General features: G+C 42.9%; 1 protein-coding gene across 3 annotated transcripts in view; it reads right to left on the bottom strand.

The window, feature by feature from the left end:
- PRDM16 (PR/SET domain 16) overlaps positions 1–13,392 on the bottom strand; it is a 391,730-nt gene that overhangs the window by 164,431 nt on the left and 213,907 nt on the right. For all 3 annotated transcript variants that reach the window (XM_072977672.2, XM_072977673.2, XM_078379110.1), the window contains exon 3: positions 9,764–9,814. In XM_072977672.2, the coding sequence (XP_072833773.2) occupies positions 9,764–9,814 (51 nt within the window). The remainder of the gene's footprint in view (positions 1–9,763; positions 9,815–13,392) is intronic.

Here is a 13,392-nt window from a genome sequence, read left to right as displayed (position 1 = left end):
GTCAGGGAGGGTAAAATGTGGAGTGAAGCTTGAATTGCAGTATTTGCCTCAATTTGGAGTCAATTTGGGATTGGGGGGGGGCTGATTTCAAAGGCCAGAGTGATATGGCAGAACTTAAAGAGGGGCACCAACACCTGTCATATTTTTCAAGTCTGTTTCTCTTCCCCCGACACCCTCAGCTCTTTCGTACCTGCAGTGGGAGTCTCCCCAAAGACCTCTGTTTCCCCAGGATGCCCCAAACCATTTTGTTGTGATGGTGGTCCCCACAGGTCCTCTTCCCCTTGGAATGCCTTTAAACGACACAATATTCAGAATGCTGAAGGGGATACGAGAGGGACCTTTGAGCGTCCTGGACGAATGGGGGGGGGAGAGAGAATCTGCCCCTTTCTCTCCCAAATATCTAAAGAAATCTCTCTCTATTTAAATCTGTTTTAAATATGGCATTGGTGGGCTTCCAGCTCAATGTTCCATGGACCATTGACGGTGGTTAGATTCCTAGGGGGGATCACCAGACACATAAGGGACAAAATGGTGGAGGCGATATGACTGCAGGACTCTGTTTCTGAAACTGCTGCGGCAGCTGCTTTGGGTCAGTTTTTACATTGCCCGCTTTGCTTCGGCGGTGGTGGTGGTGGGGGGTTTGAAGAGAAAAAAAAATCAGGGATGCAAACTTCTCAGAGGTACTTAGTTTCCATGGCAACCCAAGCTGACCTCAACATTATTGTTCTCAAGAGGGGAACTGACTTTACTATATGTTCATTCACTGAATTAATGGACTTCTGGTTCTTTTATTAACAGCAGCCTAACAATGAAAAAGACAGAGAGTGAAGGGGGGGGGGGGAAGAGAAAGAGAGAGAGAGGGAAGGAGAGAAAATGCTGTTAAACACACACAACAACAACAAAAAGAGACTCTCTCTCTCTCTCTCTCTCTCTCTCAGAAAAACTGTCCAGTCTTTTGTTCATGGGCTTATTGGAATGAAGTGAGTCTATTCAAGAGAAAGATTATAAAAATCAACTGAAAGCTGCCTCTGTTTGTAGCAGGGAAACATGCTCTTGGTTTCGTAGATGCAGACCTCTGAAACAAGCCCATTGGAACTGCTCAAGGAGGCAGAAACTACACAGCGGAGACTGCGTTGAAACTGGATTTTAGATGGAACGGCTAGATATCGTGATCCAATCGAATTGAGATTCTTATCCATGATTGTTCAGGCTGCTTCTCAAAATGCAAGCAGATCTCACCTCACGTTCTTTCACTGCTCTTTTTAAAGGAAGGCCAAAGGGATAACAACAAAAAAAAGTTTAAAGAAAATCGTGGAGAGGAAGCCCACAAGCTGGTAGGTCTCTTTACACTTCGATATAGCATGCAGCAGGGATGTTAAAAAACCTTGCGCATCTTCCCCTTGCAGGTGAGAGGGGAAGACTGCAAGATTTATTCTCTCTGCTCATGAACCCAAAGTTTGTCATTAAACACCCCAGCCAGAAGAATGATAATTTTTAAACAAATTAAGAAAGACTGTGCAAAATAATAATGTCACTAAGAAGGTGCACTGTCTTCAGAAAAATGTGTATCAAAAAAAAAGCCAATCAGGAGCAGTTATACATTCCTTGAGTGAGTACAAGGTGTGCATGCATGGGGTAGAGTATCGTACCTCTAAATCTATCATATGAATGCCAGGAAAGGGAAAGAAAAACTCAGAAATCTGCTGGGTTGGTCACGAACAAAATGAAAAGTATACTCTTTACCTTAAAAAAAAATGAAACTTCTTTGCCTCTCCTGCTGATTAAATCATTGAGGTGAATACTATAGGTGCAGCCTCTTTCTAGGGAAGGGAAAGACCAGCGGGAGAGAGAAAGAATGGCAAGTGTAGAGAAGAGCAACACTGTGCATTACCCTTTTAATGTGTCCATTGCCCTTTTAAATCCCCCACCTATTCCCTTCCCAGTGGCTGGCTTAGGAGGGGGTGGGAGTTCTTCTCTTGGCGCTGGAAAAAGGGAGAACAATAAAAGAGATCATCCAGATCTTCAGACAGCCCCTGCCTAGCCAAAAATCTTTTTATCCTGCCTGCACCATCCAGTGTATGACCTATCCCTTGCCACTTGTATTTCACCATCAACAGAGATGCCATCCTCCCAGAGAAGTGGAAACGTACAAATAGTGGGACATGCCTTGTCAGATTGCAGTTTTTTTTTAAAAAAAGGGCACAGCAGAGATCATACCTACTGAGATTATGGAGGGATGAAACAGCTCAGGGAATCAAAACACACCCATAGATGTAACTGAAATAACACTATCTCTAAATTTCCTTCTGGCTGGCCATTTGGTAGCCTCCCAGTTGCCTTCTTTTCTTGAAAGAATCACCTCATTTTGGTCCAGGAAAGCTTCAAACAAGAATTTGCTGTAAGTATGAGCAGCAGCAAGATTATTGTATTTCCAAGTGCCAAGGAAAGGAAGTACATCTTCCTTCCCACCCAGCCACCTCATCTAGTCAAAAGCCAAGGAAATCCACTTCCTACCACTCATTGTTGAGAAATTCCTTCCTCTTTCTCCATATCAATGGTCAAAATACAAAATGCAGTGCTTTAAAACTATGAAATAAAACTACATCCTAGTGCTGGTTTTCCAAAGCACAACCATAGGACTTGTTTTGGTGGTTGGATGTTAGCATCTTGCCTTTCTTCTCTTTTTCTTGTCTTCAGAATATGGACAACTTCCTTTTTTGAGTGAATAGTCCCGGTATCCCCCAGCCAATGGCAATGTTGGTTGGGGGCTTCTGGGTATTGTAGTCTGGGGGGAAAAAACCTTGCCCAAACTCTGTTTTTTAATTAGCGAAACTTCCAAAGTAGATTTTATTACATTACTGCATTGGGTTCCTCCCAGCTCTGCAGTTCGATGATGATGATGATGATTTGCAGGAGCCCAACACAGGACAGAAGACACAAAGGTTAAATTTAAAATTCTCCTCTTCTTCTTCCCTGTGGACAGCGGCTGAACACACTTTCCCAAACACATGCGTTTGGAGTGCAACCCCTACAAAATATTCATTCGGCCCAAAGGGACTGAGAAAGAGTGGGGCTGTGAGTAAGAGGTTTGAATCAGAAAGAACAGGAGAGTTAAAGACGCTGGAGCTGCTGTTGCCACTTAGACTACTAATGCCCTTGCCAACTTGTCTAGGATCTTGAAGATTTTGCATGTGAAGCTGATTCTTCTGTGTTATAGATGCCCAACTCTGTTGAGGAAGATATCTTGAACACTGGTCTGAATTCAAAAGGACACTTGCACTTTACAATCAATGCCTGTATTGGTGCTGTTGCCTAAGTCATGGGAGCACAAATTGTACATTTTTGTTGCTCTCATTGCTCGTGTCATGAATAAGAAGAGACTCATTTTGTCAAGTCATGTTTGCAAGGTTCCTTAATAGATATTTGAGTAAACAAATAACCCAGCAGAACTTTAACGTGTTACAGGAGCAACTCTGGTTCCGAATGGATTTTGCAAACAGTGTGGAAACATGAATGTCCAACCTCTGGGCTTAAAGAGCTTCAGACAGATTGTGTTCCTGTGCCCCTGTGTGTATTTAGTAGTGCTATTATAAATCCTGGAAAGGCCTTGGGCAACACGGTCCAAGTTGTAATTGCTCCACAAAAGACACTTAACCGTCCCCCCTTGCTCTTCCCTAACTACCTTCCTGGCTGCTTATTGAAGTCTGATTTCCCACTCCTGTGGGTCATCATTCATCAGCCCCATAGATCCCACTGGAGTAGAGCGGGCAGACCTTTCTCTTGTTACCGGAGGCCATTTCTGATGGCTTTCTCCTCTAGCAAACATCTCTCTCCCCTGCTGGTGGGGGCGAGCGATATGTATAATATCCAGATAATGATTTTGCAAATTATCATAATTATCAATCAATCATCTTCTTGTGAACAATGCACTTCCCAAGCATCAGATGGCTAAGATGACCTGTAAAGAAGGGTAAGTCTGTACATCAGAAGGGAGAGGTGGCAGCCAGGGAACATAAGCAGAAGGAGATTTATCGAGCCCATGAGCCACCAGTGCTTTTCAGCAAGAAAAAGGAACACGGATTTTTGTGGACGGAACTTTTCTGGAGATGCTGTCTGTAGATAAGTGGCACAATAGGGCCCCTTTGATACGGTCAGCTGAAGACAAAAAAAGCCACCACGAACCGGCCACATTTCCAAGGTTAGAGAAAGATGTGGCCCACCTTAAAAAAACAACAACTGTTGTCAATGTTTTTATATGGTTGAAGGAAGAATCAAAAGCAAACCAGGCTCAGCAATTTTTAGACTGGTTACTTGGTTTCCTACTTAAAAGGTTGTGGGGGGGGGGAGAACTTTCCTCTAAATGGTACCTTTGCATTTTGAACACTCTTAACTAGATTTTTTTTTGGGGGGGGGAACCCTTTTATAAAAACACAAATCCAAATAAAGGAAACATGCACAAAAGCAAATATTGATTGTCTCAGTGTTGCGTGTTGTGTTTTGTTTGTTTCCTTTCGGTTAGGGTGACATTATCTCTTGGTCTCTCTGCAGAGTTCATTCTTCTTAGAGGGGCAAAACCTCGGCACACACACACACACACACAAACTGGAGGAAACGACAGAATGAATTCAAAACCTTTTGGCCAAACATTTATCCTATTGGATTTTGATAAGATGTCTATTGAGCTTTAATAATGTTGCCTCTCTATTTCAGCCGGCCCTTAACGTGTCTCTTTATTTGTCCCTAAAGCCTCTTCAACCCATGCCTTTTTATTACATGTCTCTCCACTTGCTCTCTCGGGAGACCAAGTCGACAGAGAGTGATAGATAGATAACTCTATAGATTATCTCCCACAGCTGTTTTCTCTCTGGTAGCCCCTTAGGCAATTCTTTCTAAGTAAACAGAGACTAAAAAGGGCTGGTGTGTGTGTGGGGGGGGAGAGAACACCACATTGGAGAAAGATGTCTCTTAAGGTCTCTTATCACCATTCTTGGAGATCAATAATAATAATAATAATAATAATAATAATAATAATAATAATAATAATAATAATAATAATAATAATAATAATAATAATAATAATAATAATAATAATAATAATAATAATAATAATAATTTTAAAACACTAGACCATTGTGGACAAGTCTGGTTGCAAACTCTTTTATGCCTCTGGCCTTCTCTGCCATTTACTAGCATCTGTGCATGTATTTATTTATGAACACGGGAGTCTTTTGTTATGAATACAGCTTAGGTTGGGATTGCAAATTTCATGGCTTTTGGAATTTAGACCTGATATGGAGGCGGCGCATAGCCACCTTTTAGAAAGGTAAACGAGGGGCAGGAAGGCACCCACCAAACAGGTCCTGTTCTTGCTAGCATATCGAGCTGGACCCTTCACCAAAAGGACATTGTTTTTCTGGGTTTCTGATGGTTTTCAATGTTCAATGTTCACCCCCAATTGGCTGGGGGTGTTATGAGAGGTGTAGGCCAAATAAATCATTTTTCCTATTTTTGATTTCTCATGTGTATCAGTATCACCGTTCTCTGGGAGTATACAAATCCTTCCACCTTCCTTCCGACAAAAAGGCTATATTCCAACTATATACTTTGATAGCCAATTACAGCTGGATTGAGATACTTCTCATTCTTCTGCTCCCGAGGTAGCCTTCCACATGGCTAGAAACTTGCTCCAGAGGGTTTCCTGGCCCTTCCTTGTACAATCACCCCTTCCAACCAGTGCACTGACAGAAAGAATGATGGGTTATTTAGTACCAAATCTTAGCCAACAATCCAACCATAGTAGTCTCTACAAAAGTAGGGGATAATTCTATACTAACATAGACGGATGGTTGGTTGGTTGGTTGGTTGGTTGGTTGGTTGGTTGGTTGGTTGGTTGGTTGGTTGGTTGGTTGGTTGGTTGGTTGGTTGGTTGGTTGGTTGGTTGGTTGGTTGGTTTGGTTGGTTTGGTTGGTTTGGTTGGTTGGTTGGTTGGTTGGTTGGTTGGTTGGTTGGTTGGTTGGTTGGTTGGTTGGTTGGTTGGTTGGTTGGTTGGTTGGTTGGTTTGGTTGGTTTGGTTGGTTGGTTGGTTGGTTGGTTGGTTGGTTGGTTGGTTGGTTGGTTGGTTGGTTGGTTGGTTGGTTGGTTGGTTGGTTGGTTGGTTGGTTGGTTGGTTGGTTGGTTGGTTTGGTTGGTTTGGTTTGGTTGGTTGGTTGGTTGGTTGGTTGGTTGGTTGGTTGGTTGGTTGGTTGGTTGGTTGGTTGGTTGGTTGGTTGGTTGGTTGGTTGGTTGGTTGGTTGGTTGGTTGACTTACTCCTGAGCATTACTCTCACAACAAGGAATAATCTGCACCTACAGGAACCAGTATAAATACCCAGAAACAAACCATACATCAAATGAAACCCAAATAATGGCAGGAACGTGGGATATAGATATAAATTAACTTAAACAAGGATGTCCTTAAATGCTTCTCAAAAGAGAACAGTCTTTAACATCCTCTTAAAGGATAGGAGAAAGGGGGGTTTGACATACTTGCAATGAGCCCATTCGGTAGAGATAGGGCCACAACAGAGAACCCACAATTTCTTATAACCATCTTCTTTGCCTCCCTCAGTGTGGAATAAGCTGATGTTCTGAGGGAAAGATGCTCTAACAGATCATGATTTGTGGCCACAAATCATGAAGAGATTTATAAGTTTGAACTTGACCCAGAAAACAACAGGAAGCCAATGAAGGTGAACCAAAACCGGAGAGATGTGATCAAAATGTTTCACACTTGACAGCAAGTTGGCTGCCACATTCTGCATTGCTGTAATCTCTGGACCAGCCCCACAGACAGATTGTTACAGTAATCATGCTCTAGTGCTGTCATGGACTCCCTGTCTAGATAGAAGCATGACTACGTGATCAACCTAAATGGTCTCTAAAATTTGTGCAAATTATGCTTTGCTTGAACTCCCGTCTCTGGACAAAGCTAGTGCCATCTCCCATTTTGAAAAAAATAAATATCCAACAGCTAATCAGGACATAAACAGAGAGAAAATGCAACAAGATAGGGAAATGTATCACAAAGATACACACGATTCACTAATGCTGCTCCTCTTGCTTACGAGATAACATGTACCACATTTTCAAGCCTTGCACATTGTAAAAGAACGCACAAAAACAATCACGAAAACAGCCCTATTTCCTCTAAGACTACCAAAACCGACAGAAACTCAACATCTCAGTGCAGCTAATAATAATAACCTTAGAAATGCAGAGCTGGAAGGGACCCTGTGGATCATCCAGTCCCGCCTCTGACAAGGAGGCCCAGTGGGGGAATCGAACTCCCAACCTCTGGCTCCACAGCCAGAGTCTTCAACCCCTGAGCTATCCAGCACTTCGTAATGACAACCTGAGAGGTGCAGAGTGAGAATGTCTAGAGGAATGTCATCTTGTTTATTGTATGATAATGAATTGTGTCATCATTCGTAATTCCCTGATGGAAGCTCTAGTTTGTGACATCCTTTGTAGAAATCAAGCATTGCCATTTTTCTTTACACCACGAGGGCAAACAGAAGGCCTGCCCTGGATGGAGCTAATAATGGTGTTGAGCGATTTTTCATACTTCATTCTTCCCTACTGTCAAGCATTAGCGCCTTCTGCTCTCTGGCCAGTTCCTTCACAAACCATTAAGTTTAGACTTGAACCCTTTCCCCTTCTGCTTTGACCTCGGCTGCCCTGGCTCTAAAACCCGACTGCCCATCGGTAAATTTATTACCTCATAAACTCTCAGTCGTGCTTCTTTACAATGTGCTTAGGCCACCGCTAGGGTCAGATATTATAATTTTAGGAGAGAGGTGGAAAAGGAATTAAGATGGAGAAAGAGAAGCAGCTCATCTACAAGCGTTCCAGCGCCAAAAATCCTAGCCTTCTCGTCTTTGTAAGAGGAAGAGCCATAAAATGGATGGGCTTCCTTTGGAGGACTTCTGTGTTTGTCTAAACAGGATAGAACTCCTTTATGACGACTTGTTAAAGGGTGTGAGAAATTGTCGAGGGAGCGCCTAAGCCGATGAGTGCAGAGTTCCTATTTTGAGCCGGCAGGGGCGGGCGGTAGTAAACAAAGTTATGATAATACAGATTGTCACCTTGCCACCACAGAGCTGAGGATAATAGGATCCCTCCCAAGTCCAGACAAATAGCCGACAACTTATGGAGATAGGCAAGGTAAAAAGTTCAGTTCCATTGCAAGGTCATGAGATGGTCAATAGAGGGCATATCACATGAGAATACCCTTCATCCCAACCCCCAAGCCTAACTTCTCCATGAAAGATTATTTGCAATATCCTAGGGAGAAGGAAATGCACTGCACTGGGCATAGCTATGTCTAGGTAACTCTTCTCAAACAGCCTTTGGAGCCGGCCACAGCTAGGATTTCACAACGTTTGGCACCAGTCCGCGAGGTTCTTTCATTTTAACTTCCAGAACTCAAAACGTGTTGTTGCAAGACATCTCTCGGTTTTAACAAAGTCAGTCTCAATAGTTTCCCATCTGAAAAATGGACAGCTTTTAAATCAAAAGCTCTCACACACCATAGACACCCTCCAAAATGCGGATTTGTTCATAACAAAGCAATAACAAGCAAGAGGAACGACGGCCAACCGTCGTGTAAAGAAACACATGCTGCAGTTGTTTGAATAGGTGATAAAACAATGAAACATGGCAGTTTGTCATATTCACCTTTGGCTGGTTTCTCGAACAATCTGAGAACTGAGAAGTGACTTAAAAGTACTATGGTGGATTCTATGGAATGAATCCAACTAGATCAATAAAAAAGCTCCAGCCCACAAACACATGATAATGGTATGCGGACCTGTTGAGAGATTCGAAAGAGCCTCGTTCATTTTGCTGAACTAAGCCATTTTTCAATAGTATGTCCATGAAGCCAGGGAAGCCGCATTCAAGGTTGAAAGCTAGAAAGTCAAGATTATGACAGATCCAACACATGACACGCCAACGTTACCCATCAAGCATTGTAATCACAATCAGTCATGATTCATCAGTCTCTTCTGGGCTCTGTGCATGACTCATCAAAATCTGTCCACCAGCAAAATCTGCACGGTTCAACCTCTCCATCACAAGACTTTATCAGGCTCTCCATAGGAATCGCCAATACCTGAAAAGGACTACATGTACCTCATCCTTGACACGTCACCCTGACTTATTAAGTTTTGTCCCAGCTTTGAACCAACTGGCACTTCTGCATTTTTGAACCAGAACGGCCGAGCCAACTTGGTCAAAAAAGAACCCCTTCCTTTCTTCTGCTGAGCCCAAAAATTACACACAAGCCACATGTCAGCACAACTAGGACCCAAAGAATGGGTTTTCCGATGCTCAACCAGCTAGGTCAACAGCTTCAGGTGATGATTCAGTAGAGTTGATCAGATAGACAAGTATCACTCCTCTTATCTCACAGCCATAACCAAACAATGGGACAGAGCTTGGAAACATTCAACGGTTTGGCAAGAAATCAACATTACATGGTTAATTCATTGAGTGCTGAGAATATTAATCTCTTATCTGATCCACAATTTACTAAAGCACTAAACCCCCAAATACTGTTATAATTGTTCAAAATAGCAACACTCTCCATTTTAACAACTGAAGCAGTGAACATTTAATCCATTGCTGGAACAGTTCGCAAACTGGAGTAATGAATTTTGACAAAATATTTCCAAGCTCTGCATGGGAGTTCCAAAACCTAAAACACATCCATCTTTCATCCTACCTTTTTAATGCAGCCATCTTGCAAACTGGTCTCTTGATCCGTAAGCAGTTGCTGCAAACCAAATGAATAAAAGAAATGGAGTAAGTCAACAAGAAACATCTGGGGAAGCAATAAAGTACAGTACTGCAAATAATTTTCAGATACAATGACAGTCACATCTTAGATTTGGAAATCTGCACACTGATCTTGTAATAGAAACCAGAAATGTAGAACAGTAAAAGGAGGCATTGGTATGAAGCAAAGAGTTCCATCTTGTACCTAGCCTAGAAGGAATGAGGACTCACAACTCACAATCAAGTCGGACTTATGGTTTCCGAGGGAGATCTCAGACATGTTCAGTTCTCCCTGGAAAGGCGCTAGAAGCCAGTGTTGCTGTTCTAACAGAGTCATTCGGTGTTCTCAAAGAGGAACACACATGAACAATTTTGCCAGCATGTTCTGAACCTGTGCAAATAGCAATACAGGTGGAGCATGCCTGTAAAACCACAATTATATTGGTATGCTGCCACTTCTAACTGCCATAGCTGCATCCTAGGGAATCTTGGTTTAGTAGTTTCCCAAGGGGCTTAGAATTCTCTGCAGAGGAACATGCTACCACTTTCTGGCAAAGATTTCTAAGTCCCTCCCCAAATTACAAATCTCAGGATACTCTAGGATGCAACCATGACATAAAAATGGAGAAACAAACTGCAGCCACTCTGCGGTACGGAGACTTCCTGTGCACAGGACAAAATAAATGGGCCACCAGCAGCAACAAAAATTGTTACTTCTTCTAGATCTCTGAGAACAATTCTTTCTGCCTTTCACTTCCACAGGCAGGCAGGGATCATTCCAAATCTGTCCCAATGTTGGATCTAATTCCATTACCATGAAATACTTTGGGGGTCTGGATTGACTTCATCCATCCAGCCAGAGGATGAGGTCTTTTTGGGCTGGATAACTTCCTTTTGCAGCTGAGTCTTCCTTGCAAAACAGCAACAAATGTTTAGTGAGCTCTAGTGCATTTCTAGATCCACATTTACTCTTCTGTACTGACATTCTTGCTTGCTTTTTGGCCTTGTGTTCCCTAGTTCTCCTTTCAATCTAGACGTTCTTTCCTTTTTGGTTGAGGGTAGTTGGTATTTCATGCTGAAGACAGCAGTGGACAAATGCAGAGCTTAACCCTAACCCTTTTACACAACAACAAATGTTAGTTGATCTATTGACCTTAATAAAAAGCAAACAGACATTTCAAGACCAGATGCTCTGCCGACCACAAACCCTTCAGCGTGTTGGGTTTTATATCAGTCACAACGTATAAGGGTCCCCACACTGGAAGAAAGGCGGCATAACAACCAAACAAATTATAGCAATGAAGGTCAGAATCTTAGCACTGTACTTACTTATACTAGTGCAAATGCAATAGTGTAAATTAGATGCAACTCTTATTCCTCATCATATGCTGAGCCACCAGATTTGGTGTGTGACCAGAAATGCAAGCTGTGAATCCTTCACTGGTGGCAATCTGTCACTGAGATTTTTGCTTAGCCATCACCATGTATAAGCCATAGGATTCTGGCCACCGATAACAAAAATTCATAACCACTTAAAAATGTGTCTACATTATTTCGGCCAGGAAAAGGTGCAATATCCTGTCCCTCGCACATTTGCAGAAGTCCTTTTGTGGCAAGAGCATAGGAGGATAAAGAACTATAAATTTAATTAGAGAACCCTCAAAGCTGACTTCTCTGCAGGCCGTTCTGCGGCTAAGGAGGCGAGAGAAGCAGGAAATTTCCTCGGAGAAGAAGGAAACCACATAGAATTCTATAAGTGATGGTTGGGGGGGGGGGGGGAGAGAAGGAATCTGGATTGTGTATCTGGCTACTGATTACAACCAAATTGAGCAGAACACGTGCTACATGCGTTAAGAATTCCCTTCCAACATTCTTCAGCCCTGATCGTTGTCTGGCTTGCTTGTGCCCCCCCCCATCCCCAGCCCCCAGCTCATGATTCCTGGGTTTCAAATCTCTTCCGACATGGCCCAGCTGTGATTCTTTTTCAACAGCAGGGCTGAAATTGCAACGGAACCAACCCACTCTCCGCTTCTAACCATGGGTGGTCCGGTCTCCCTCTATAGAGATCACTCTGTACCCGTACACGATGGATCTCTGCCATCCTACACCAAGCTCAACCTCCGCACGTGGGCATCGGCCTGCTTCGTCCATATCAGCAATAACCGCTCTCCTTACGGTCATCATCCTTTCAGATGTAAATGTAACGCCGTATATATGCTCGGCTGCTCCTCTCCTAATAACCTTCAATGCTTGGTTTCCTATTCGACACGTTTGCACAGCTGTTTTCTGGGAAGTCTCTGCAACGCTTCCAAGATGTCTTTCTGGAGTCGTAGAAACTAATTTGGAACTCACGGTCTCATCCAGCTATTTCTCTCTCTCTCTCTCTCCTCCCACTCTTTCCAGTGTGGAATTCTGTGCACCAGAAGCCTGACATGTTTCGCCCAATTAATGCACCAGCTGAAGGGAGCTGGCTTCCTTCACGTGTTTGTATGACCCAGCCTGGGTAAGGCCGCCCAATTTCTTAAGTTCAAATATGTTGGCAAGAGATATTTCTCTCTCATTTTTTTCCCCTTTCTTTTCCCCGAGTTCAGCTGTGACAACAAAGTGTCAAATTTTAAATATGAAGCATTTCGAACGCCGCCAATGTCTTACGTTTGCTTTTTAATAGACACTGAAAACTGTGGTTTTGGAAAGCCACGGAAAGCAAACAGGGGCGAAAGGTGAGCACAGGAAGAACAAAGCAAAGTTTGTTGGGAGAAATCAGCCCTGCGCACCCCACGCTAAATAGTTTTGCATGCCTTTCCTGAAAACGTTTAGGACCATCAATGAAGGAGAACTAAGTTAGGGGGCGGAGGAAAAGAGGCTGGATAGCACTCATAGGACTGAGCCAATAGACCACACGTAGCTTATCAGCTCTCTCAGGGGACATACACCATCAGGGATGGTGTGAAATTTCTCTAGGCCAGTGGTTCCTAACTTTGAGTCCCCAGATGTTCTTGAACTGCAACTCCCAGAAATCCTCACTAACACAGCTAATGGTGAAGGCTTCTGGGGGTTGTAGTCCAATAACATCTGGGGACCCAAGGTTGGGAACCGCTGTGCTAGATGAAGCAAAAGAGATTCAAGTCATCATACAGAATGTGCATTAAGATGCAAAACAGATTTCTGTCCTCTATATGGACATCAGAAATAAGGGGGAAAAGTCTTTCATGAATAAAAGTACCTCAACAATGTCTTGGTGTAGGCAATGACTGTGCAATTTCTCATTCCTGCCCAAAAGTTCCTTTCCTCTCCTCTCCTCTTTTCCCTTAGGAGCTCATGACCAACTCTTGAGCAGCAAAAAAATCCCAAAATAGTTAAATAACATATGCTGGTTCAATTATCATGTAGGATTGAATAGCAGCAAGAGATTTAGCAACTTCCACAGAGAAATAAGGATTTTTATCTTCTAATAGAATGGTATCCTACATTGTATTTTGCATCAAAACCCTTGGATTTTATGAAAAGGGAAAGATATTCTATGCAGACGTTGGATGCAAAATGTTTTTCTGCCAGATTCTTTTGCAAAACAAATGC

Source organism: Pogona vitticeps, chromosome 7 (genome assembly GCF_051106095.1).
Source record: "Pogona vitticeps strain Pit_001003342236 chromosome 7, PviZW2.1, whole genome shotgun sequence".
Lineage (NCBI taxonomy): Eukaryota > Metazoa > Chordata > Lepidosauria > Squamata > Agamidae > Pogona > Pogona vitticeps.
This window is presented reverse-complemented; position numbering and strand designations above follow the sequence as displayed.